General features: G+C 33.4%; 1 protein-coding gene across 4 annotated transcripts in view; it reads left to right on the plus strand.

Moving 5' to 3' along the window:
• TLL1 (tolloid like 1) overlaps positions 1–26,759 on the plus strand; it is a 223,724-nt gene that overhangs the window by 106,808 nt on the left and 90,157 nt on the right. For 3 of the 4 annotated variants that reach the window (XM_025385692.1, XM_025385693.1, XM_025385695.1), the window contains exons 2-7: positions 4,059–4,169; positions 7,487–7,567; positions 9,058–9,210; positions 9,737–9,854; positions 16,611–16,789; positions 21,424–21,529. In XM_025385692.1, the coding sequence (XP_025241477.1) occupies positions 4,059–4,169; positions 7,487–7,567; positions 9,058–9,210; positions 9,737–9,854; positions 16,611–16,789; positions 21,424–21,529 (748 nt within the window). Of the gene's footprint in view, positions 1–4,058; positions 4,170–7,486; positions 7,606–9,057; positions 9,211–9,736; positions 9,855–16,610; positions 16,790–21,423; positions 21,530–26,759 lie in introns of all 4 variants that reach the window. The other variant, XM_025385694.1, reaches the window with a different exon arrangement.

Below are 26,759 nucleotides of genomic sequence, written 5' to 3' on the forward strand. Positions count from 1 at the left end.
ATTTATTTCTGGTCCTATGGCATTAAGGATTTTAAGGTGAGCAATACATACTTCCTGTTGTCAGTATTTTCAAAATTAGATTGAGGAAGCCGATTGAAAACAATTATGAAATCTTGTGTGTTGCCTTATTATTGGCAGAAGCATAGCCAGGACATGAAAGTAGAGACACTTAATTAGGGCAAATGGGAAGAGCAGGTTTCTGGGAAGATTTTTGTGGGAAAGCCTAAGGAGACTCAATTTTCTTGTCAGTGTGCTCTCGACTGGTAACCAGCTATCAGATATCTTAGTGTTAATTCAAATAAATGTATTCATTTTCTTGAGGGTATTTAGTTTACAAGTATGTTCTCCTGAGTGGATAGAAAGTCTTGGCAAAAGACTTTCTTTTTCTTTTTCACCCTTGGCAAAAATAGTGGTTCTTTACTTTGTGTGACCCCTTTTGATAATCTACTGTGGACTTTTCCCAGAAAAATAGATGGTGTTTGTGTTTATAAATTCGTACATACTTTTGCATATAGTTTTTAGAAATCACAAACTTAAAGCCTCTAAAGCTGACGACCTCAGCTTCAGACTGAAGAGTTAGAGCTCACTGAGGAACTGGGGACATGGGTGGAAGTGGCATTTTTTAAAGTTAAGGCCTAGGGAATCACAATCTTGAGTTGCTTATTCTCGTCATACATTATTTTATAAAATGCACTTATTCTGCATACTATAATAAAAACAATCTTTCTGTTTTAGTCTCTGATTTTTTTTTTTTTTTTAAAGTTTGTTGTGCGTTGGCGGCAAATAACCTTTAGGAGAAAAACAAACCCTGCGGCTTTTCATGTAGCTTAAAAATTGTTCTCTCTGACATTTAATTTTGGCCTATTGGCTAGCTCCAAGCCCCTATTTGACCATAAGAATCCAAGCAGAATTCCAAACAGATAGTAAATATTCTAATTGCACTTGGGTATTTTCCTCGTATTGTCCCAATAACCATTTTCCCATTTTTTTGTTCTGATCTCACTAACCTCAAATCATGTATTAAATGGGCCAAATGAACAATAATTCATACTTTTAAGACTGTTTCTCTCCAACTTTGTTTTCTGAGGTAAAATAAATAGAAAATACCACATAAAAACGAAACAAAATTCCACAGTGGACTCGAGAATTTCATATGTATTTTTGCACCTAAGTATCAAATATATATTAGATTATAATGTATTCTAATACATATGAGTATAAATTGTCATGGTCCAACTTACTATACCAATGCATAAGTAAACATTAGAAAAAATACCTATAAATAAGTGAGCTTATGTCCTCCAGAACTGTTTTTTTCTCCTTTTAAGTATCATCTAGCCTGGTACCCTTTCTTCTCCCCAGAAGTAATGTTTTTGCTTCTGTGATGTGATTTATCCTTGGACTGTTGATCTGTGTTTGATATAATCCACCAAGACATGAATCCTACTGTATATAAAAAGCCTTTACAAGAAAATAAAATCTAAAACACATTTGGATTTTATTTTATGTGTACTGCTTTTATTTGAAATGCAGTATTGACAAAGTACATTTTGCTTAGTTGAGTGCCTCAGTTTTCAGGTCAACCATCTGACTCAAAGAAAAGTGGGAATTTATTCTTGCAGAAAAAATTAATACCAATAAAGATGATGACAATGATCATCATTTGTAGTGATTGGGAGCTTGTTAAAAATGTAGAATCTGAGGCTCCTCTCCAGACCTACCAAATCAGAGTCTGCATTTTGGCCGGATTCGCTATGATTCTTATGCAAATTAAAGTTAGTGAAGCACTGCTTCAGTGTCTAGTGGTCACCACATCACCAGCACTAAGAAAGGAAGAGAGAGGCTGAGAGTCCCTGCCAGTGCATGCCCACAGCTATTTGCATTGTAAACACACCTGATGGAAGTTTCAAATAAGTAGTCGACTTGGATTTACCTTACAATCTTAAAAAGTGTAAAATGTATTTTTATGAAAACCAACAAGCGTTATATTATAATTGGTAAAATATTTAACTTGGGTAAGTTTCTTGGGGGGTCTGGCTTTAGGGATGCTGGAGCATTAGTGTTTACTGCTGCATCTGTATGAAGCTGATTAGAATCCTGATTCAATTTCATGCATCAAAACCACCCTCTTAGCCAGTGTTATAAACTATTCTGTACACTCTTTGTGGCTTTGCTGCTATGATAGTAAACGAAAGTTAGCATTTCTTTGCTTCTTTAGACTGCCTTTCCATTGGAAATAGGGCCAGTGAGGGGTTTAAGAGATGAATCTAATTATAATAAAGATTTTTCCATATGTTGAAGTGATAACCTACATTTTACTAATTTCTATTTTCTTCCTTTCTAGATTCACACGTAAATCTAACCCCTTCCTTCTTATCTCATGTCAGTTTTGCACTGGATGAATAATTTTATATAATATACCTTTGATCAAAGCCTAAAACATTGCACAGCTTTTAGCACTGAAGTTTAAGCTTCATAAATAAGCTAATTTAAACTTCATAAATAACTTATTCTCTGTAGTGGTAAACTTCATAAATATTAAGAGTTAAATCCAATAAAAGACAGTAATTTGAAAAGCATGGATTTTGTTACTTTCTACAATTTTAACGTATTTTCTTTCTTTTCCTTTTGGTTTCACAGATGAAAATCTGGAGAAAGTTTTAAAAATAAAGAAAAGTGGTAAAACTGTGAAAAAGAAATATCCCTGTATTTCCAAGCATTTTTCAATGTTCTACTTTCTCATGATTAATATACTATTTGTCAAGTTTTTTGTGCTTCCTAAAGTTACTGTGCTTTGACTCTGGCAGTACTAAGGGATTAGTTGGTCTAGCTTGTATTCAAATAAACAGGGAGACTATTTTATTGTTACACTAATGTATAAGACCAACTTTAAAAGAGAAATTCACAGACTAGTTATCAGTGAACTCTCCCATGGTTTCACAATGGTTTATTGAGCTTTGCTTTTTAAGTAGCATGAAACAGTAGGTATAAAACATAGAGTCAGACTAGGGGCAGTTGCTCACTCTTGTAATCCCAGCATTTTGGGAGGGTGAGGCAGGAGTATTGCTTGAGACCAGGAGTTCTTTGTCAACCTGGGCAGCATGGAAAAACCCTTTCTGTACAAACAAAAACAAAAACAAAAACAAAACAAAAATTAACAGGCATTACAAAAATTAGCCCAGCGTGGTGGAGTGTCTTTGTAGTTGCAGCTACTTGGGAAGCTGAGGTAGGAGGACTACTAGAGTCTGGGAGGTTGAGGTTGAGGCTACAGTGAGCCGCGATCATACCACTGCACTCCAGCCTGGGTAACAGAGAGACCCTAACTCAAAAAAAAAAAAAAAAAAAAATAGAATCAGAGTGTTTTCAGGTTTTAGGGTAATGACTTGGTGGCTCTTGAAAATATGGACCATGTTATATTTGTCATTAAGGATAAAAAAATCTGGCATCTAGTTGTTGCCTAAATAAATGTTGACTTGAGCATTACTTTTGGTAGTTATGTATCCATTTTACAGAGACTCAGAGGCAACGCCATCTTTAAAGTGTATTATAAGTTTTATGAAATGTGGTGAATGAATTGGTACGATAGCACTATATATATTCTTTTGTCTTGATTGCACCTTGCATTATAAAATTATCTTAGTTTATAAAATATCACATGGTTTAATTGTTACTGCCTTTCCTTTATCCTGTCATGCTGCTGGTCATAAGAATCCACAGAAGATGCAGACATTCTGATCCGATTTTCACATATTTGCGAATTAGCTCATGATTGCCTACTTTTTCTTTAGAATTCCCATAAATCAGTAAGCTTCTTACTCAAGGAAACTATTTCCCCCCCTCTACAAACAACCATGTAAAAAAAATGGAGTTATGCCCTTTATAAGTGCCTAATATTTGTCCTGTAACAGGTCCAATGCATTCAGTTATGATTACTTTCTGAAAGATCTGTCTCTATCCAGACCATGTTCCCATATTTTAACAATGTTTTTCTAATTAGCTTTGTTTGTATTGATTTCGTGGAAATATTTTACATTTTAATTCAACTTTTCTTTTTGTAGCTGTATTTTGGGGCGATATTGCCTTAGATGATGAAGACTTAAGTATCTTTCAAATAGATAGGACAATTGACCTTACGCAGAATCCCTTTGGAAACCTTGGACATACCACAGGTATGGTTGATTGTTTCAGAAAATTTGTCTTTATGTTGGAGAAAATATCCTCTTGAAATTCTATAAATATTTTTGGATCATTTTTAATCTCCTGTGGATCAACTTTGACTTCCTATAAACAAATATACATATTTAGAAATGCAGGTTTTATTCATAGTTTTCATTTTATTAATTTTTTTTACCAAACACGTTGTAGTATTTGCTACATACTAGGTCTGGTTTAAGTGCTTTGCAGATATAAACTCTCTGAATCTTCATAAGAACCCCCTCAGGGTAGTTACTAATATTACTATGATTTTAGAAATTAGCAGATTGAGATTTAGAAGGCTATACAGCTTTCTAATTGTCACATCATCAGGAAGTGGCCATGTCAGAACCAGAATTCAATTTTGAAAAAAGCTTGATTTCATCCTCTTGCATATTATAATAAGCTGCCTCTCATTTGGATACTGAGTTGCAAAATGTAAAATTTCTCTAATATTCTTAGAGAAATTATATAGGAAATATATTTGAAATTATGTAGGAATAATATTTGGAATAATATTTGGAAAATTTATATATCTATATCATTTTTGTGAAAACCCCAGAAGGCAATTTTAATTTTAGTTGATTTAAACATGTTTGAATTATGCCTGTAAGAAACTTGATATATGTAAAGGATTATTTCAGTTCTCATTTAACAATTTTTAAAATTATAATTTCAAAATTCTTTATGGTATCTTGGTAAAATTTTAATCTGTGTATTATTTTGGAAAAAATTGCAAGGTTAGAAAGTTAAAATTTCTTTCTGTAATTATATGAATAGCTAAAGTATTTATTTCATGTCATGCTTTTGATTTCATTGCATTCTACCTTTTTAGTATTTTTATTTTCTTCTATCCTGTAGAAATACAATATGTATTCCTTTCTGGTGTCGAATACACATATATATTATGGAGTTAAGACTTTTTACTGTGACTTTTTACTTTGCCCAATTTACTTTTTTTCCAACTTTTTACTATGACTAGTTTTAAATATATCGAAATATTTCTACCTCTTAGATTGTAGAATAGTGGTATTCTTCCTAGATGCAGCAGTTTTTAATAGTTTATTATTTTCACAGAATGTGTGTGTATGTGTATGTGTGTGGGCATACATGCATAAGTGTATTTAAAACAAATTTGAAGTCAACTGCAGAAAACACACTTTAATATTATTAGGTAGCCTAGCATGCACTTTATAATAATAAGGATATTATTCTATATAATCAAAATACCATTATCAGATACAAACCTTTATTTAAAATAGGAAGTATATAAGAGAAAGCCTAAGGAATTCACCTAAAATAATAACACATACTATTTAAAAAGAGTGTGCTTTGGTGTTTGTTATGCATAGTGACAATCTTTTCTGAAACATATGTCAATATGGGTGCTAATATTGCTGTGCAGTGTCATCACAGATAGTGCGTCCATGTGGATTATGTTTATTGGCCAAATCTCCAGTTGCTGTATCACCTGTAACACTGTCACAGAGGCAGTGCGTTCCGGACAGTAGAGAAATGATGCAACAATAAAATGCTAGATTTATTATAAGTTGCATTTCCAACTTTTATTAAAATTTTCATTAGCTCTAAGCTTTAGATCCCTTCTTTGACCTCCCTTCTCCCATTATTTTGTAGACATTAATTCTCTATGATTTTAAATTTTGTAAATGTTATTTAATTTTTATTTATTGTTAAGCTCTGACACCATAATAAGTGGAAGAAAAATAGTGCTATTTTAGACATAGAATAAAACAGATTATAATGACAATAATAAAAATGTTTATTCTAAATTTTTCTGTGGAAGGTACATGTTTGAAAGTTCAATAGTAACTTGCACTATTCAGTTGAATTTCAAACAATGTAATATAAATATAGTTGTTACATAATGGTCATTTCAAACATCACTGATGCCATCATACTTTTAAAATGTTTCTCCTAATTGCTTAGGAATGAGTGTGTTTAAGTATTACCTCATCTTTCTAAAATGTGCAATGAAAAAATTTCAAAAATGTTTCTCAGATGCACAGCAAAAATGTGGCCATGTAATGCAAGTAATTAAGTAGATTATTAGTCAGTGAACAAGCACTCTAACTTATCTGCCTTATAAGGACTTGTTTGATTTTTCCTTTAAGAGGTTTATATAGCAATAGATTTTATCATTATATTTTAGCTTCAGTCTAGGTAATTAGGTTCAGTACTAATTTTAAATAAAAAATAGATATTGGAAGGAAATAGTTCAAGTGATTTACAAATAGTTTGTTGTCTTCATGGAATTATGGCTTTCTTTGTGTTAGCCCAAAGATACTCTATGAACCATAGACAGTCCTTGTTACTGCAAATTCATGGGCACTTGTTAAGATGTCATTAGTGGTTATATTGCTTGTTTGCTCAATGAAAACTTTTTCTTATTTGTCTAATAAAAATTCAAGAAGAATAGAGAAAATAGGTGACAAAACTGAGAGTAGCATTTTATGAAAGCCCTGGAACGAGAATCTGGAAACTTGAATTTTTGCCAAATGCTCTGCTTTCTGGCTTATGACACTAATCTACCTTTTCCAGGTTTTGTTGGTAAAACTGCAAGAACACACATTTCCTTATTCCTACCATTTTCTACTCCTTTTGCAGTACAGACTTTTTTACATTCTGTTTTTTATAAATTTTTCAGATTACACAGTGTAACAATATATTTTGCAGCTGAACATTCGTTTGGATTCCTGTGGCTTTTTCCAAATTATGTTTTTGATTTCTATAAATTCAACTAAAATTTCAAAATGTAGTTGAATATATTGTTAAAATGTGATATGCTTTAAAAAGTTTTTGAAATTCATGGAAGCTTTGGAAGAAAACGTGCACTACACATTTGCTCTTCTAATGTTTTTATTTCCATTTGCTGATTTGGCTTCCAAAAATATTCAGTTTGCATTGGGGAAATAGCTGGCATGCAATCAACAGGGCAGAACAACTTGCTGTCATTCTATATAGCACTATGTGATGTCAAGGTCACAGTAAAGAAAAATGTTTCAAATTATCAATAGATGACTCAAATGTCATGATGTCCAAATAAAGTCATTTACATTGCTCTCTGAGTCTCCCCATCCCCTGATTTTAGTTACCAACATTGGTTACTGTAGAGTTTTTACCCTCTTCATAGATTCATGGATATTCATAATTTCAACACTTTAAGACCATATAAAAAAACACCAAAGAGAAATCATTGTTGCCTATGACTGTTTTTTATTTGCAAGAACTTTAACATATTTTGAGTGTAACTTGTTTCCTTTTATTCTTTAAGGTGGACTTGGAGACCATGCTATGTCAAAGAAGCGAGGGGCCCTCTACCAACTTATAGACAGGATAAGAAGAATTGGCTTTGGTATATCAATGTTTAAAGTTGCAGACGCTTGACTTGATGTACAGTAAATATTATACTCATAGCAGTTCAGTTTATTAAAATCAGTGTGCCATTATGATGTGAAGTATGTAAAGGATATATTCTAAAAATTTTTATTTTGCTAGCTCATATTTGCTCAAAGCCTTTTAGAACTCATTTGGAATAATTTGAAGTGTTCCTTTATTTTAAGCTTTGCTTTATTGAAACATGTATCAGGTGTTTATTTTACTGTTGATACTTATTTCTAGGCAATTGGGCATCACACCAAGGCATTTTTATAAAGCCTGGAGTTATATCAATTTTAATCCAATGAAAAAATATCATGGTTATTTGTTTTGAAATAAAATCTACTTTAAGTAAAATGAAAAACTAATTGCTGGATTTAAAAAGTTAAAACGTTTTGACCATTCAAAAAATAGAAAATAGTTACAAATATATATAAACATTTAGAAAAGCTGCCTCTGGTTTCATAATTAGTTAATATTTACAGTATAGAATGTATTAAAAACTATTTGTAGATTTTAGAGGTTTCAAATCCCATATGCATAGCTCATATTCTAACGTTCCTTAAATTGATGGATTATTAATTAAATCTTGAAGTACGTATTTCCAAGGAATAATTTTCCCAAGAAAAGATGCTTTGCTCCAGGCTATTGAAAAGATAGACATGTTAGAGACAGAGTCCCTATTTGTTGTGTCAAAGTATATACCAGTGGCAGGATATTCATATTGACAGTGACAGATAAAAAAGAATAATCATGTAAATTTAGGAAAAACAAAAACAGCAACAAAAATATTATGAAAGGCCATTATGAAAAGGAAAAGACTATAGACTTGCAAGCTGCTCCAGAATAGAATGCATTTTGTTCGTGTTGTGTACCGACCTCTAAATCGTGCTGCATGCCTTAATATGAATCTTGAGCAAACTGGAATGGAGAGAGCTTGTTGTATGGAAGGCTGAGCTCATATCTGTCTTAATGTTACTTCATTTACTATCTGTATAATATAATATTCTTAATTTTAGACTGTACTATAGACTATCAGTTCAGATTTGAAGGATTAGGAAACTAGCAGGAGTAACAAGAATCTTAAATATCATGGGACTTTATTAAACAATATCTGTTTTAACTGTTGGTGAATTGGTAGTGAGCTAGCAAGACAGGAAACAGAAAACAAATGTTCTATGTCCTCTAAGCCTGATTGACTTCTGTCCGCTTTAGGCTGTTGTATGGCTATTCATCAAAATTCACTCACAGAACATTAAGAAATAGTATTTTGACACAAAAGACTTCAATATTTTAATGCTTTGGTTCAAGTATAATACAACTGAAGTTTTTCTTTAATGCATTTTGACTTCTGGCATTTATACAAAAAATATGTAAATAAGACATTTTAACTTTTTTCCTTTAAGAGGTAAATGATTCCCTGATCAAGAACTTCTGTTTCACAGAATGTTTTAAATGTCACTGCAGGCTTGGAGCAAAACAACACAGTTAAGGGTAAAGTACCTCTACAATTCTCAGGGCAAAATGAGAAAAATCGAGTTCCCAGAGCCGCTACATCAAGAACGGAAAGAATATGGCCTGGAGGCGTTATTCCTTATGTTATAGGAGGCAACTTCACTGGTAAGATACTCCCAGAATGTCTGTTTTCATAAAGAAATAAAAACTATCACACAGATTAAGTGTCTGTTTTTATAGAACATTAACATAGGATACATAGTATGAAGTCAAGGTTGGAAAACTACTTCATTAACTTAGGTTATTAGTGTAGAGTGTCTTTGAAATTGAAAAAATATATTTGGTCTGTGTTCTAAGAGTTTAAAGCACTGTTCTGGTTTTTAAACAGAGTTTCAGATGTGCCTATCAAATTTGGAAGCTGATCTCGTTCAACTGACAGGAAGAATGTATGCCTCATTTATAGAGCCTTGTAGTCACATATTTGTAGAGATAGTGAGCTTTAGCCCACTGATTATAAAGGGAGTGTCCGTTCTTAACAATGACTCATTTGTGGTGCCATAAACTAGTATTATTTGGTTGATGATAGTGGTGGCATTCTACACTGCTCAGCCAGACTTAAGGTAGAGGATCCAGCAAGCAGCATTCTTTCTGGGGCAGCCAACTTTTCATTAACATCACACATTTTTTCTAGGCAGCCAGAGAGCCATGTTCAAACAGGCCATGAGGCACTGGGAAAAGCACACATGTGTGACTTTCATAGAAAGAAGTGATGAAGAAAGTTACATTGTATTCACCTATAGGCCTTGTGGGTAAGTAGAACTAGGGACTGACTTAAGGAAAAATAAATTAAAAGAAGCAAAATTAAATGTCCATAGGTAAGATTTATTTCTTAAGATTCAGTAATGCTGAATTTTGGTAATTTATCTCGCTACTCATTTTACAGTTCACAGTTTTCTCTGTGTTGTGTTTTTGGTGCTAGGAAGGATTATACTTGTATAGGAATTGATCACTGGCTGGCAAAACATTATAATCATTCTAACTTCATTTGGAATTACCATTGTTGACACAGTTTCATAAAACATCATATTTCATGATGATTTTTCTATGATAATGCTTCACTTAAATCTCATAAAAATTCATTTAAATTGTTTAAGAGCTTGGGAATTGGTGTGCACAAAGTACTTCAGCTCGACTAGAATAAGATACTTGTCAAGTCAAGCACATTAACACTCCCATTGGGCTTCAATATTGGGTCTTTCATCTCATAATAAAAGACAACAATGTGGCAATAAAAGTGTAGCGTTTAACAATATCTAGTGTAATTGTTCACTGAGAGCCTGCAAGGTAGTGTAATTGATATTGATGCCAACATACATCAGTTCTGTTTCTGAATTTAATCTAAGAAACACATCTTACCATTTAATAATGCTTTTATCACTTTCATTCAGCTCTCCTACAAAGTTAGACAACTGGTAACTCTTGCAATTCTTTAAAATAAGAGCTAAAATAATCTTGCCCATATTTGTAGGAAGGACTATTATATATGGAACTACCTGTGTCTTTTAGAACATTAAATATTATTTCCCACCTTATTCCACTATAGTCAGCTCTTATTCAATTAACATTATTGGTACATTTTCCATGTCAGGCCTTTGGTAGATGGGAAAATAATAAAATATGATAAGCAAAAGGTGAAGGTAGGAACTTTTTGCCACTTATCTCCAGCGCATTTCCTCTTCTTAAATTGTATACAAGTATAGTTTATGTATGACTTCAGGCATGTTTGTACATATAGACACATGCATGTTTCTAAATATATGATCTCTTTGATTCATCTTCAGTGGGACATATGCTTTAACCTTCACCCTTATATTGGTAAAAGGTTTGAACTGAGCTATAAGTATTTCATTTACATTTGTGCTTAGTATAACAATATGAGAGAACTCTGGTTGTAGCTGATTAGCAGGCTGCTCATCAGACTTTCTCAGCTACTTATCCTTATAGAGACAGGTAAGAGAGGAGGTTCTCTAACTGCCTTCTTATTTCTTCTTTTCCTTATTTTTTTCTTCAACGAAGTATTTTTCAATGAATAGTTATTGTCATCAGTGGTATTTATTTATTTTGCAAGATGATTGATTATTATTTGCAAAATGTGAGATTATTTTATGACAGAGATTGATTTCATTCTTTGTGAGAGATTTATGTAACTACGTGTATTACCTCAGTCTATTAGGTAGTCTTTTATAGCTAAATATATTCTATTTACATGACTTCTCTTATTAGATAATTTTTGTAGAACAATCTTACTTTTTAAATCTACTTATCTTTAATGATTGCCAAAAAAATTAAAAAATTACATAAAAATTAACGAATTTTTATGATTAACCTTTAAATTAATGTGTTAAAAGATTAAACACAAATTAAAGATTTATGTTTAATCTTTAAATTTAATGATTAAATGGTATTTAACTTTGGTCTATTTGGTTATTCAGGTGATAAAAGTAGACACTTTCAGGCCGGGCGCGGTGGCTCACGCCTGTAATCCCAGCACACTGGGAGGCGAGGCGGTGGATCACGAGGTCAGGAGATCGAGACCATCCTGGCTAACACAGTGAAACCCCGTCTCCAGTAAAAATACAAAAAAAAATTAGCCGTGCGGGCTCCTGTAGTCCCAGCTAAGCGGGAGGCTGAGGCAGGAGAATGGCGGGAACCCGGGAGGCGGAGCTTGCAGTGAGCCGAGATCGCACCACCGCACTGCAGCCTGGGTAACAGAGCAAGACTCTGTCTTAAAAAAAAAAAAAAAGGAGACACTTGTTCCTATACTTGTTGAATTCTTATTTTGTCCCACTTCCATACTACGTTTTGGGAATGTAATGTTGAGCATAAGGTGTTTTCTCTCCTCGAGGTTATATAGTTAGGCAGAGGGGTGTGCTAGCCAGGATTCTTCTTTGCAAACAACAGAGACTGGCTAACTTAAGCAGAAAAAATAATTTATTAGAAAGTCCTTTCTCCATCTGAGACCACCTCAGCCTGGACTTTGTTGTCCATATCACTATCAGCATTTTGATCAAAACCATTCAACAAGTCTGTAGGAAGTTCCAAACATTTCCACATCTTTCTGTCTTCTTCTGATCCCTCCAAACTGTTCCAACCATTGCCCCTTAAGCAGTTCCAAAGCTGCTTCCACATTTTCAGATATTTTTATAGCAGTGCTCCACTCCCAGTACCATTTTTTTTTTATTAGTCTGTTTTCACACTGCTATAAAGAACTACCTGAGACTGGGTAATGTATAAAGAAAAAAGGTTTAATTTATTCACAGTTCTGCATGGCTGAGTAGGCCTCAGGAAATTGCAATCATGGCAGAAGGCAAAGGAGAAAGTAAGTACCTTCTTCACAAGGCAGCAGGAGAGAGAGAGAGTGCGGGGGAAATTGTCACTTTTAGACTATCAGATCTTGTGAGAACTCCCTTATTATCAACAGAACAGCATAGGGGAGACCACCCCCATGATCCAATCACTTCCCACCAGGTCCTTCCCTCAACACGTGGGGATTACAGTTTGAGATGAGATTTGGGTTGGGACACAGAGTCAAACCATATCAGCCACAAAGTGCAGCTAATTTTTTTTTTTTTTTTTTTTTTTTTTTTTTTTAGAGATGGGGTTTCACCATGTTGCCCAGGCTGGTCTCAAATTCCTGGGCTCAAGGGATCCACCTGCCTCAGCCTCCCAAAGTTCTGGGATTACAAGCATGAGCCACCATGCTCAGCCCTGGAAAACTTATTAAATCAAAACAAAAAAAGAAACAGTTATTTTAATGAAAAGGTATATGGTGATTAACCTAAATAATTGAAACTATTTCAAATATGGCACATGAAAAGGCAGAACCAGTTCCACCTTCATGGATAATCTAATAGATTAGCTTCTAAAGGGGTTTTGTTCCAAAAGGGTTTGGTCTACCAAATAATGTTCCAAAGGGGTTTTGGTCTACCAAACCAAGGCAAAAGTAGGAAGTAGCAGATTTTGATTTACCTGATTACTATCTATGACTTATGGGGAGGTGAGGCTCTTCTGTTGATAGGGAAAGTTTTGCTCGGGGCTACAGGTAGACCTTAAAATATCCAAACTTTAAAAGTGGCATACAAATGAGAAACAAAAATCCAACAGCTGTATATGAGAAAACGGCATCAAACCTGGATGACATTAGAAACTAAGATAATATGCAGACATTTTAAAATCACATTAAAAATACATATTACCCTTGTCTTTCCATGACTAATATTTGTCTAAGCATATATGTAGTTATTTTCTTAATCTGAGAGTCTAGGATTCATCTGTCCCCAAGACCTTCAATTAGTTAGGGATCAAAACACCACATTTTTGTTTTTTCACAGGACCATTGTAAAATAATATCTCTGAATAAGGCAGTGTGAAGTCTATTTTTCCTTTCCATTATGAAACCCCATCTTATAGGAAATTGCTATGAGTGCAATTATGCTAAAAAGGATGTTTTAGATGAAATAAATTGACCACATTGCTTTACTGTCTCCCACATTTTGACTTGCAAAGAACTTTATTCCCTGAATAAAGCCAGCAAGAATGACTCAATAGGGGTAATTTAGTTGCTGTATAATTATCAGATGCTTCACTTTCATTACTATTGACTTAAGGTAGCAAATATTTTAGTTTAAATATCTCCAAAATTTGAAAATTTTGTGTTTTTTCTTCATCTAATATATCTTTAGGCATGTAATAATATTCAAATATATAATAAGTACCCATATATGAAGTAAAGCATATTATTTGAAAAAAAAAAAAAAACTACCTGGGGCAAAAACAAATTTCATTGATTCCTCTTTTCACCCACCAGTTACCTCTTTCTTCTTTCTACTACTGATTTATTAAACTCAGTTAACTGCTATAATAAATTTATAAATGATGAGTACAAATCAATTCATCTAACTGGCATAGTGTGGATGAAAATTCTTAGGCGTTTAAAGCCTACAGAAACAATTTGAAGATGAAAAAAAAGGGCAAGGGGAGAGGGAGATAGGGATTTATATTTGTGGAAAATCAAAAGGGCTGTCAAACGTACTTACCCCAGAAACTGAAATAGTGAAATTCCTCTTAATCATTCGGTCAATTAGTTTTGGGCAATTTTCTCTTCCAATTTAATAAATCAGAAAAGGTGTTTGGCAATGTCTGGTGCATCATGATCCCAACTATTTGAAGCTAACTATTTAGTGCCCTCTGTTGCTGTGCTGTTGATGCTATTTTAATTTAAACTCTAATTATTAACATTTTAGATGCATTTATAATTGTAGCTACTATAATATTATGCCATTTAAAATTTGTTTTAAAGTGGGCATCCTGTGTACTCAGTCTTTCCCACCCTGTGTCCCAAGAGTATTTGGGACTGTCACACACTCACACACTTATACTTGCACACACACACAATGACTAGATGGAATTTCTATAATTTGGATAGAAAAACACCATTGAGGCTGGCCACAATGGCTCACATCTGTAATCCCAGCACTTTGAGAGACCAGGGCAGGTGGATCACCTGAGGTCGGGAGTTCAAGACCGGCCTGGGCAACACAGTGAAATCCCATCTCTACTAAAAATACAAAAATTAGTCTGGCGTGGTGGCAGGTGCATGTAATCCCAGCTACTCCGGAGGCTGAGTCAGGAGAATCACATCATTGAATATGTATAAATATCAATCAATTGATGAAAATTTGCAGAAAGACATTCCTGGATGTTTCACATTCTATTTGACAGTCAAGGAGATTCTTTCAGATGATGAAATAAAAAATTAATCTCAATTATTAGAATGCTCATTTGACACAAATCACAGAAATATCATTCATTATACTACTCCCAGTTGTTGATTTTTCTGTACTACTTGTCTTCGTCTGATTAGGCTGTTATAACAAAATGTCATAGACTGGGTGGCTTTTAAACAACAAACATTTATTTCTCACAGTTCTGGAGACGGGGCACTGCAGAATTGGTGTCTGGTGCATAGACGGATGTGAGATGTGTTTTTGCTGTGTTCTCACATGGTGGATAGGGTCAGGGGAGCTCTCTGGGGCCTTTTTTATAAAGTCAGTGATCTCTTTATGAAGGCAGAGTCCTCATTATCCCTAAATCACCTTCCAAGGACTCTGCCTTCAAATACTATCACCATGAAGATCAAGTTTCAACATATGAATTTTGGGAGGACATAAATATTCAGTTCTTAACACCAGTTAACCGTTAACCTTAGTTAATTCATCTTTTGAAAATAATTTTCTGGCCGGGCGCGGTGGCTCAAGCCTGTAATCCCAGCACTTTGGGAGGCCAAGACGGGTGGATCACGAGGTCAGGAGATCGAGACCATCCTGGCTAACATGGTGAAACCCCGTCTCTACTAAAAAAATACAAAAAACTAGCAGGGCGAGGTGGCGGGCACCTGTAGTCCCAGCTACTCGGGAGGCTGAGGCGGGAGAATGGCGTGAACCTGGGAGGTGGAGCTTGCAGTGAGCTGAGATCAGGCCACTGCACTCCAGCCTGGGCGACAGAGCCAGACTCCGTCTCAAAAAAAACAAAAAAAGAAACAAAATAATTCTCTTTTCTTTCTTTTGTTTTTGTTTTTTAAGAGACGGGAACTTACTCTGTTGCTCAGGTTGGAGTGCAGTGGTATGATCCTAGCTCACTGCAGACTCAAACTCCTGGGCTCAAGTCATCCCTCCACCTCAGCCTCTGAAGTAGCTAGGATTACAGGTTTGCACCTCCATGCCCAGCTAATTTTTGAATTTTTTGTAGAGATGGGGGTCTTACTATGTTTCCTAGGCTGGTCTCAAACTCCCGACCTCAAACAGCTCTCCCAGGGTGGCCTTCTGAAGTGCCAGGATTACAGGCATGAGCCACTGCAACCAGCCACAAATAATTTTCTTTAATTAACGTCTTCTTTGAAACGTTTCTTATATTAAAAAAATTATTCCATGAGTAGAAAAAGTAATTTCTTTTTTTGATTAACCAACATATTTCATAAATAAGTTTCTGTTTTTCTCAAAGAGGAAAAATAAACTTTCCTTACTTTTACATTTAATGCTGAAATAATATTGCATTATCATCAGATAACCACACTGACAAAGTAGTAACCTAAGTAATTAATATGAATTCTGAGGATAAAATTATATTAGAAATAAATGTGTATTGATGTCTTCAGCTGAACTATATGTCTTCAGAAATACAACATCATCATCATGATATAATTGTCATCATCATGATAATTATTTTATTTTCTGATGTATTTCTGAATGCTTCTAAAAATGATGTAAGCATATTTTCTAATATATAGATAATTACAAAAGCACTTGAACTGATTATTTGGAAACTTTTGTTGAACTTAAATTTGAAAGGATACCAGAAACTAGTCACATGTAGTAATAAGAGGTTGTTGCACTCCTGAATGTATTGGACTTCATAGCTCATCACTATTCTTTACAAAAAATTCACCGTATTGTCAGTTGTCCGGCACCACCTTTCCACCACTATTTCCACTTTCTCCTTTATTCCAGATGCTGCTCCTATGTAGGTCGGCGGGGAAATGGACCTCAGGCAATCTCTATCGGCAAGAACTGTGATAAATTTGGAATTGTTGTTCATGAATTGGGCCACGTGATAGGCTTTTGGCATGAACATACACGACCAGATCGAGATAACCATGTAACTATCATAAGAGAAAACATCCAGCCAGGTGAGAGGCATAGGATGTGTTGGGTTTAAGGCTGACTGGGTATCTTTGAATCGTATTTATGCAGTTTATTATTTCACTTTCCCAAAAATGTAAACTTATATTTTTGATATGAGAGAGTAACATTTTACTTGATTTAAAATTACCCATGATGATTTTATATTTTAATTTTTTTCCTGGAGACTGTGTGATTTCATGCATTTTTAGACTTGCTTTCTTTTTTAAGATTTAGCTGTTTTATTTCTAAATTTTGGTGCTTTCCAAGAATGGGTGTGAGCTATTGAACCATAAATTAATATTATTAAATATTTCTTTTTTACTTAAACGTTTTTTGTACTAAGTTCTGTAATTTATGTTATAAGGATTTTAAAAGGGCCCAGGGTTTGCCATAAAACGTGCTGCTACCATAGGAATCTGTGTTATACCAGGTACAATTTCTGGAGAAAATCCAGTGAAATGAGTCATTTCCAAGCTAATATAAATAGTTTTTTCTGAGATTTTCCTCTTAAACTTGACTACCTTCAAGACAAATTCTTAAGAAAGTTTTCAGTAATTGAAATATAATTTCTACTTAAAATCCATTTTTCTCTGATAATTGATATTTGATAATGGCCTCAATGTAAGACTTTTTATTTGTTTAACTTTTATGTACATAAACATTAGTATATTTCAGTTGCCAAAAAATATTCTGTTGTTTGGAATTTTCTCGTAAGGTATTTTAAGTATGTATTTTAAGCATAAGCAAAGTAAAAATGTGTTTTTATTTTCTTATTCATGATCAGTTTTGTTAGACCTTGAATTCCTTCTGTAATTAGCAGTACTGACCTCTTTATTTGCTCATTATATATTTGCTGCCAATTATTTATTGAGCCAGTTTTAGGCATTGAAGATACTGTCATGAAAACTATAAAATTTAGTGTGGGATATGTGCATATGTATAAATGATTGCAAATGAGTGAGAAAAGTGACAGTAGTTAGTAATATGTGTTGAGAATACTGTAGCGTCCAAGCAAGGCGTGACGAGAAGTGCCTTAGTGAGTCAAAGCAGTTGTAAAGGAATGGAAATTCAGAAGTAAAGTAGAAGTATTTCAGGCGGACAGGAGAGTGATTAAATTTCAAGCAAAAAGAACTTCATAAGCAAAGCTACAATTACAGAAAATTGAATTATTTTTATGTGACCATTATGGTTGATGCCGTTAGAAGTGGGAGATTAGTTGGTATCTTATCCTTTACTTAGTAAACCTGGGGAGGAAATTCAGGTTTTATTCTCTAGCTAGTGGGGAATAATTAAAGGATTATAAGCCGGAAAAGTTCAGATTAAAATAAAGAGAACTCATTTTCGCAGTCAGACTTACAGCGATCATTAACTGGGTGTGGTGGGATGTGCCTGATGTCCAGAAAACCTAATAGAAACCTAAATAAGTAGATATGAGAGGTGACTAGTTTCTTAGTTAGGGTAGTACATGTCAAAAGGAAGAAGCGGAAATAGTCTTTCAAAAATATTTTAAGAGGAATATCATCATGTGAGGGGAAATCTTCAAAAGTTTTCTTTTTAAGCCAGAAGATGAATGTTGGTACCGTCACATGGAACATTTGAGATATTGAAATATTGATAAAACAGCATGTTTTTGAGAAAGAGAAGGACAAATAATGATTCAATTTAGCATATCCTTGAATTTAAAAAGTCTTTATATGATCCTTATTTTGTAGAGAAAGGAAAGGTGAGTCTGGACTTCAGGATGTATCTAAAGATAAAAATTTGACATAGATTTGACTAATTAGGGAAAAACTAGAGGGAGAAGAAAAAAAGGTTGAGGATATAAAATGGGTAAAAACAATATTTAAGCAATATTTAGTAGAGAATGTCCTAAAAGACTAAGAATGTGTTGCCTAAAAGGTAAGAGAAAAATCAGTGGATTGTGGTGTCCTGGAAGCCAAGGAAATAAATAATTTGAAGAATGGCAAAGTGATCTGTAGAGTTAAATATCAAAAATTAGTTTAAAAAAGTATACTCCTCTATATAGAAGACTCTAATGCATGAACCAGCTACCAAGATTCATCCTATATATCACTAGGAGGGAAATAAAGAAGAAATAAATCTGAAAGTTATTTCAACTACCACATAAATGAGAACTTTGCTGTTAAGAAGAGTTATTAGTGTTTTCTAGCCAACAGAAAAAAATAATTTATTGGATGAGATTTCCTGAATGATGGGAACCACTGCAACAGAGCAATTCCAGTATGAAAGTGTTCATGTTGAAGATTAATCTTCAACAAATTTGTGTTTTGCTGTCACTCAGAAACTTAAGATCAAGTCTTAGTCGAGGGTGATGTCTAATAAGCACACACTTTGGCTTCGCATTTGTATGCAAAATCAGTGATTATGATAGGAACCAAATTGGTATAAGGATCTAATCCATGTTGGAATATGATTTCAAGAAGGAGGCTTGCCATTTTTAAAATTGTCAAATGTGGTTTCCCTTAGTGCTATGTATTCTGTTTCTCTTTCCTTCTTTCATGTAATAAGTCTATTTTTCTGTTATTTGGGCTATGTATGGCTATGTTGTTTTTAACTAAAAAAAAAAAATTGTGTCATATACACATTATGTTCTCAAGTTAGATGCATTGAAATATATTACTGAAGTTGCGTAATGTTCCACTTTCAGAAATTTTTATGAAACATTTTGCCTTAGTTAGAGAATCTGGTCCCATATTATACTCTAAATTGAAATCTTACAGGTTAGTAAGTATAAAATTAGATCCACAGCTTTTTGAGAATCTGATTGTGGATTTGTTATATTAGACTTCAAATTCCTTATGAGACAAGAGTTTTAACATTTGCCTCTATCATGGGTTGAAGAGAATGTTGAATATTTCCCAAGAATGGTTATAACATAAATAGACGTATCAGAGGTTTGTGGAGCACGTATTTCATTACAAGGTCTGGTTAGTTAATTTTAAATTATGTATTGTTTAAATTCATTTAAAGACAGACTAAAACACTTTGGTCTGGGACTTGGGTTCAACTCCAGGTTGATTCTTCATTCTTAATTCTCAAGCAAATACCCCGGATTTCCTTTATCACATGTAGGAGAGACGTAACTCAATTGCTTTATTGCCTTTAGAAAACTCTTTATTAATGTGATCTTTTTATGTTTAATTGAAATATGGCAATTGGAGTTAAAAACCTAAGTAGATAAATGGCATAATAGTTCCATTTTTAGCTCCAAAAGTGAATTTGGAATTCCTGTAGCTCATCTTTCTCTGTCTTTTGATGTTTCAACGCTTTTTGTTACATAAGTGGTATGATTTGCACAATCTTTGGGTACTTAAATTGTGAAATCACTAAAACTTACACTCTGTTTTAAGAAATGTTTCTTTCTGGAACCATTGAATTTAGGTCTGTGTTCTTTTCAAATTTCGAGAAATAATACTACAATACAGATACAAACAGGCAATTGAAAAATCTATTAATTTGCGTTTCTCTGATGGCCAGTGATGATGAGCATTTTTTCATGTGTCTGTTGGCTGTATGAATGTCCTCTTTTGAGAAATGTCTATTCATATCCTTTGCCCACTTTTTGATGGGGTTGTTTGTTTTTTTCTTGTAAATTTGTTTGAGTTCTTTGTAGGTTCTGGATATTAGCCCTCTGTCTGATAAGTAGATTGCAAAAATTTTCTCCCATTCTGTAGGTTGCCTGTTCACTGAGATCATTTGGACTCGGGAAGGGGAACATCACACACCGGGGCCTATCACGGGGAGGGGGGTGGGGGGAGGGATTCCATTGGGAGTTATACCTGATGTAAATGACGAGTTGATGGGTGCTGACGAGTTGATGGGTGCAGCACACCAACATGGCACAAGTATACATATGTAACAAACCTGCACGTTATGCACATGTACCCTAGAACTCAAAATATAATTAAAAAAATAAAGAAAAGAAAAATCTATTAAAAATGAAGATGTCCAGAAGTTAAACTAACAGATGTGGAGATTTAAAAAAACATTCAAGTTCTGAAGCATATTCTTTTTAATCTCAAAGGAGAGCTGCCTTTTCATCAAGAATAAACTTGTTTTATTTTTAAATGAAAGTAGAGAATTGGCTGCTATTGTTTTATCTTGTGTGATGAAATCATGGAGCTAAAGCCTGCAGAGCTTTGTTTAACTAATATTGCTTTTATATCTTTTCCCATTGTTTCATAGAAGGTATCTAAACCAAATAGGAAGATAATTTTTGTGGGACCTGGCAGACCTAGTCATAAAAATGGGAAACTCATTAGATAAAAACGTAACTTTTTGTAATTATTTGTCCATTACCAAAAACACAGTAAGATTTTAAAGAAATAAATATTATGAGGTGGTAAAAGAGCATATGTATGAAACAAAGTCAAAGTATGATTTTTGGTAGTCCACCTTTTTGCGGAAATTAACACTTTGTTCCAATTCAATATCGCTTTTCAATATGATGGTAGAGTGAAGACAGATGCTTTTTGCATGTGCCTGTGCGTTTGTATGTAAATTCGATCAGCAAGATCAGTCATTTCACAAAGAACAGATGCAGGTGTGGGAAAGGCCTTCTGGTCTATTTTCTGTCCGTTAAAAGGCTTCTGAGATTTTGTTTATCCCTGGTTCTTAGGTCAAGAGTACAATTTTCTGAAGATGGAGCCTGGAGAAGTAAACTCACTTGGAGAAAGATATGATTTTGACAGTATCATGCACTATGCCAGGAACACCTTCTCAAGGTTGGAGTCTCAGGTTATACCTTTTGACTTTTAATTCCTTTCCTCCATGTGGCTCCTCACAAAGCTATGCCTGACATTAGAACTAGAATTGCTTTCAAATATTGCTACCTCCCTGCAGAAAGTAGAAAAATAATTCATGAACATTTATAGCTAAGAGCAAGTATTTAAAAGGCATTTTAAAAATACATTTTTACATTCTCTACCAAAAATGTGAATTTAAAGTGATAAGATGGTATAAATTATGTAAACAATTTTATACTTCCAAATCATTAAAAAGTTGAATTAAAAGCATTACCAAACCAATCAGCATGTTAAATTGGCAAAGCATTTTTTAATGAAAATTGGATATTCATAAGCTAAATAGGTTATTTAGCATCTCAGTTGGAATGTTACAGTCTAGGCGACTTGTGCTTTATACTGTGTATTTTCTACTGTTCAAGTACAACTTACACTCAAAAACTGATGTTACTAAATGAATTGTCTAACAGATTAGAAAGATATTTTGCCTCATATAATTTAGAATTATAGTTCATCACTCATTAACCTTAAAATTATGTCATTAATGACTTAAAGCTACTCTTAAAGAATGCAATAAATTTGGGTTTTGATCTACTTGATTCTAAAGATGATGTCATCGAGCAAATAGTTCCCAGGTAAGGAATTTGGAACTGTTAAACCATTGAATTCACCCCTTTTTCCATTTATGCCCATTTTATGCTCTTATGTTATTTCAACTCTTTTTTTTTTTTGTGCCCACTTATGTCCATTTCACAGTTCATTAACATCTATTTCTGAAGGCAAGGTCAGGAAAAGGGAAAAATATTCAAAATTATTAAGCTGCTTTTATAAAACTTTTTTGGGTAAAAAGTAGAGAAGGGTGTGTAAATGAAACCTTAATACTGGGACACATTCATTAACTATTCATTTTTTTCCAAACCAAAGTTTAATATTTAAAAAATTTGTGTTAACTGTGTTTTTAAAATTACTGTTTTCTAAAGTACATTATTTTATAGACATACGTATTCATTTGTTAAAATATAATTAACTATCCAAATGCTTATTTTTTCTAGAATATGAATTTAAGTTTTGATAGAAATACCTACCCAGTAATTTGACCTGAAATTAATCATAAAGAGTTACAGAATTTTATTTTCTGGTAAATGCTTGGAATGGAGTTTTCTATAAAACATGTAATAAATGGGTATTTAGGGTCCAGTTCAGTCCAAGTGCCTCTCTTCTGCTACTGAATTATGTTATTTAGAACTAACCGGAGTTTTGGTTCCTTGGAACAGAGAAGGTACTGGAGAGTAGAGAAAAACGATTTATTCTTTTTGTCCTTCACAGTTGGTAAATCTTTAGCAAAGTTCTAAATGTATGTTTCCCCTTATTCTATACTCTTTTTCTATGTTACATTGCATATTTTCCCATTAATTAATCTGCTCTTGTTGCCCATAGTCCGCCTAACCCACACCTGCTTATGCGTTGAATGCCAATCAGCCTTTGTTTATTAACTGATCCTATTGTTTCAAAACCATCTTATGCATTTGTCATAAATAAACTCAACACTTCTACAGTACAGGAGATCATATCCACCTGTTAGAGGATAGCCTCATTGTTTCATTCACATTATTTTATTTTTCGAGTCTTTAAAGAAGCTGTTTATTAACTTATATTTAAATGATTTTCAGGAAAAGAAAAATTTGACACAGGTCTCATTCTGCTACTCCCTCAAAGTTTTTGAATTTTTTTTTATTATTGAAAAACACAAAACATCAAATTTACTATATTAACCACTTTAGACATAAAAGTCAGTAGTGTTATTTAAGTATATTGACATTATTGTGAAACAGATGTCCAGAACATTTTCATCTTGCAAAACAGAAACTATACCTATTAAACAACTTCCCTTTTCCACCTCTTCTCAGCCCCTGGCAATCACCATTCTACTTCCTGTTTATAAATTTGACTGCTTTTGATATTGTATATTATACATATAATTGTATATTATACATATACATATGCATATACTATAAGGCATATAGTATTAGTCCTTTTGTGATTGGCTTATTTCACTCAGCATTATTTCCTCAAGGTTGATCTATGTTGTAGCATGTGAAAGTATTTTCTCACTTTTAAGGCCAAATAATATTTCATTGTAAGTATATACCACATTTTGTTTATCTTGTCATCCATCAGTGGGCATTTGTGTAGCTTCTGCCTCTTATGAATAATGCTGATATGAATATAGGTGTGCAAATATCTCTTCAGCATGTTATTTTTTGTATTTGAATAGTAGCCATTCTGAGTGTGATGTCATTTCTCATTGTGGTTTTGATTTACATTTCTCTGATGATCAGTGAACATCTTTTTATATGCTTGGTGGCATTTGCATATCATCTTTGGAGAAATCTTTATTTAAGTCCTATATCCATGTCTAAATCAGGTTATTTGATTATTTCGTTGTTGAGTAGTAGTTCTTTATATATTCAGATTAAATCACTTATTTTACATATATATATGTAATTTGGAAATTTTTTTTTCCATTTCATACGTTGCCTTTTCATCCAGTTGACTGAATCCTTTAATGTATACAATGTTGTATGTTTGATGTCATCCTATTTGTCTATTTTGGTTTTATTGACTGTGCTTTTTGTGTCATATCCAAGAAATCCTGGTCACATGCAACACCATTAAGGTTTCCCCTTGTGTTTTATTCTAGGAGTTGTATAGTTTGGGTCTTGTGTTTATTTATTTAATGCATTGAGTTAATTTTTTAAAAGTGTTTTTTAAAAAGAGCCCAATTTATTTTTCCATATGTAGATAATCCAGTTTTCTCAGTATCATTTGTTGAAAAAACTGTCACTTCCTAATTGAGGAATCTTGGCACCTTTGTCAAAGATAATATGATCATGTACATGGTGATTTATTTCTGTGTTCTCTATTTTATTTCACTGGTCTATAGGTCTGTCTTTATACCAGTACTGCACTGTTTTGATTACTGTATCTTTGTAATATGTTTTGAAATCAGTTCTGCGAAGTTGGATTGTGAATATTAAAATATTTTTTCTTTTTCAAAATTGTTTTAACTATTTGGTGTATCTTGAAATCACATAGGATTTTTAGGATAAATTTTTCTTTTTCAGCAAAATATTGTTGGGATTCTGATAGAAATTGCAATGAATCTGTAGATCACTTTGGCTGTATTAACATCTTAACAGTGTTAAGTGTTTCAATTCAGGAACCAAGGGATCTTTATCTCTTCTTTAATTTCTTTCAGCAGTGTGTTTAGTTTTCAGTGTAAAATCTTTCACTTCTTTGGTTAAGTTTATTTCTAAGTATTTTTTTAATGCTATTGTAAGTGGAATCAGTTACCTTTTGGATTGTTTGCCATAAATGTATAAAAATGCAGCTATTTTTGCATTTTGATTTTATATCCCATGACTTTGCTTAATTCATTGACTGGTTCTAACAGGGTTTTGTGTGTGTGTGTGTGTGTGTGTGTAATAGTTAGAATTTTCTATGTATAAGATCAAGTCATTTCCAAACAGTGAGAATTTTACTTCTGTCTGTCCAGTTTGGATGGCTTTTATTTTATTTTATTTTGTCTCATTGCCCTGGCTGGGGCTTTCAGTACTGTGTTGAATATAAGTGACAAGGGTGGGCATCCTTGCCTTGTTCCTTATCTTAAAAGAAAATATTTCAGTTTTTCACCATTGATTATGATATTAGGTGTGGGATTTTCATATATAGTTTTTATTATGTTGAGGTAGCTTCCTCCTATTCCTAGATTTTTGTGTGTTTATTATGAAAGCGTGCTGAATCTGTCGAATACTTCTGTATCAGCTAACATGATCATATGGTTTTTGTTCTTTATTCTGTTAATGTAGGTGTTTGAAGTTTCTTAGTTTAAAAAATTCTGAACCCACAGAGTCTATAGAAGTTCCAATTGTTTTTATGATGTTGCCCATAAATATATTTAGGAAATCACTTATGGGAAGAATAGGAATGGATATATAGGGTCTTTATATGAGTGACTATTTTGTAATATACATGCTTCTGAACTGTGGACTGCCCATTTTTCATTAAAAAAGTTGTAAAATTTTACAAGTTTTTGTTAAAGGCATAGCTAGTTTGCTCTTTCAATGTAGTAAGAACAAATCAGGAACAGTAAGTGAACCATGATATGATCTGTCTCTGCCTATTGATAGTGGCTCACTGAGGAGGTTCAGTAAGATCTTGTATTACTTGTTGGAATATGGAGAAAAATAATTGTTAACTTCCTGACCACAAAAAGGTAAAGAATGAGTGACTAACTCCCTTGAAATGGAAGGGAGATTACCTTAGTAGACAGAATGAAACAAAATTCATAATTCTGTTGTCTGAAATTGAATATATTCTCTCCAAGATGTCATTGACCTTTTTAAATTGAATCTTTTTTTGAAAGTTAGGAAAAAATCAAACCCCAGAGACCACAAATTTGTTTTTAAAAATAGAAAAAGAAAATAGTGAATACTTTGTTAGTACTGAAATACTACAGAAATCTAATACTCCATTAATTTGGGTTTATGTAATTAATGTATCTGTTGACTCATGACTGAAGTTACAAAGCTTTTCTCAATACTACCTTGTAATTTGTTTCTTTTTCGATTACACTGGCCTGCCCAGAGTGGTTTCTTTTGAAATATGCACAAACTCTCACTTTTGATGTTCAATTCCCATAAATCACTAGCTCTATTTCTCTACTCTCTTTTCAGACAGTATACATATGGAGTTCTGTAGATGTTTAGATCTTGTAGTAAAGAGTTCCAGTCTGCCTATTTGAATTACTTGTATCTAAAGATCAGTGCCCTTTCCCTTACCTAGCAGCTAGGGCAGTTAGTAATAAAATTGCTTGTAGATCGTATTACTCATCTGCTTACTATTTTCCTGTAAATTAACAGTTGTCCTGAGAGTAAAAGTTAAATTATCTGGCTGGTACTCAGACATTTTAGGGGTCCTCTCATTTCTGAGCTGTTGTGTTTCTTGTTCTTTCTGTCTGGAAATACTCTACTGCTAGTTACCCATATTTCTCTGATCTTTACTTTCTTCATGTGTGACTAAAATGTCAACTTTCAAGTGAGTTTCATTTTGATCACTCTATTTAAAAGCAGTCTATCACTGCACAATCAATATCCATTTTCTCACCTTTATTTTTCTCCATAGTACCTATTACTACCTGGATTATTAATCA

Source organism: Theropithecus gelada, chromosome 5 (genome assembly GCF_003255815.1).
Source record: "Theropithecus gelada isolate Dixy chromosome 5, Tgel_1.0, whole genome shotgun sequence".
Classification (NCBI taxonomy): Eukaryota; Metazoa; Chordata; class Mammalia; order Primates; family Cercopithecidae; genus Theropithecus; species Theropithecus gelada.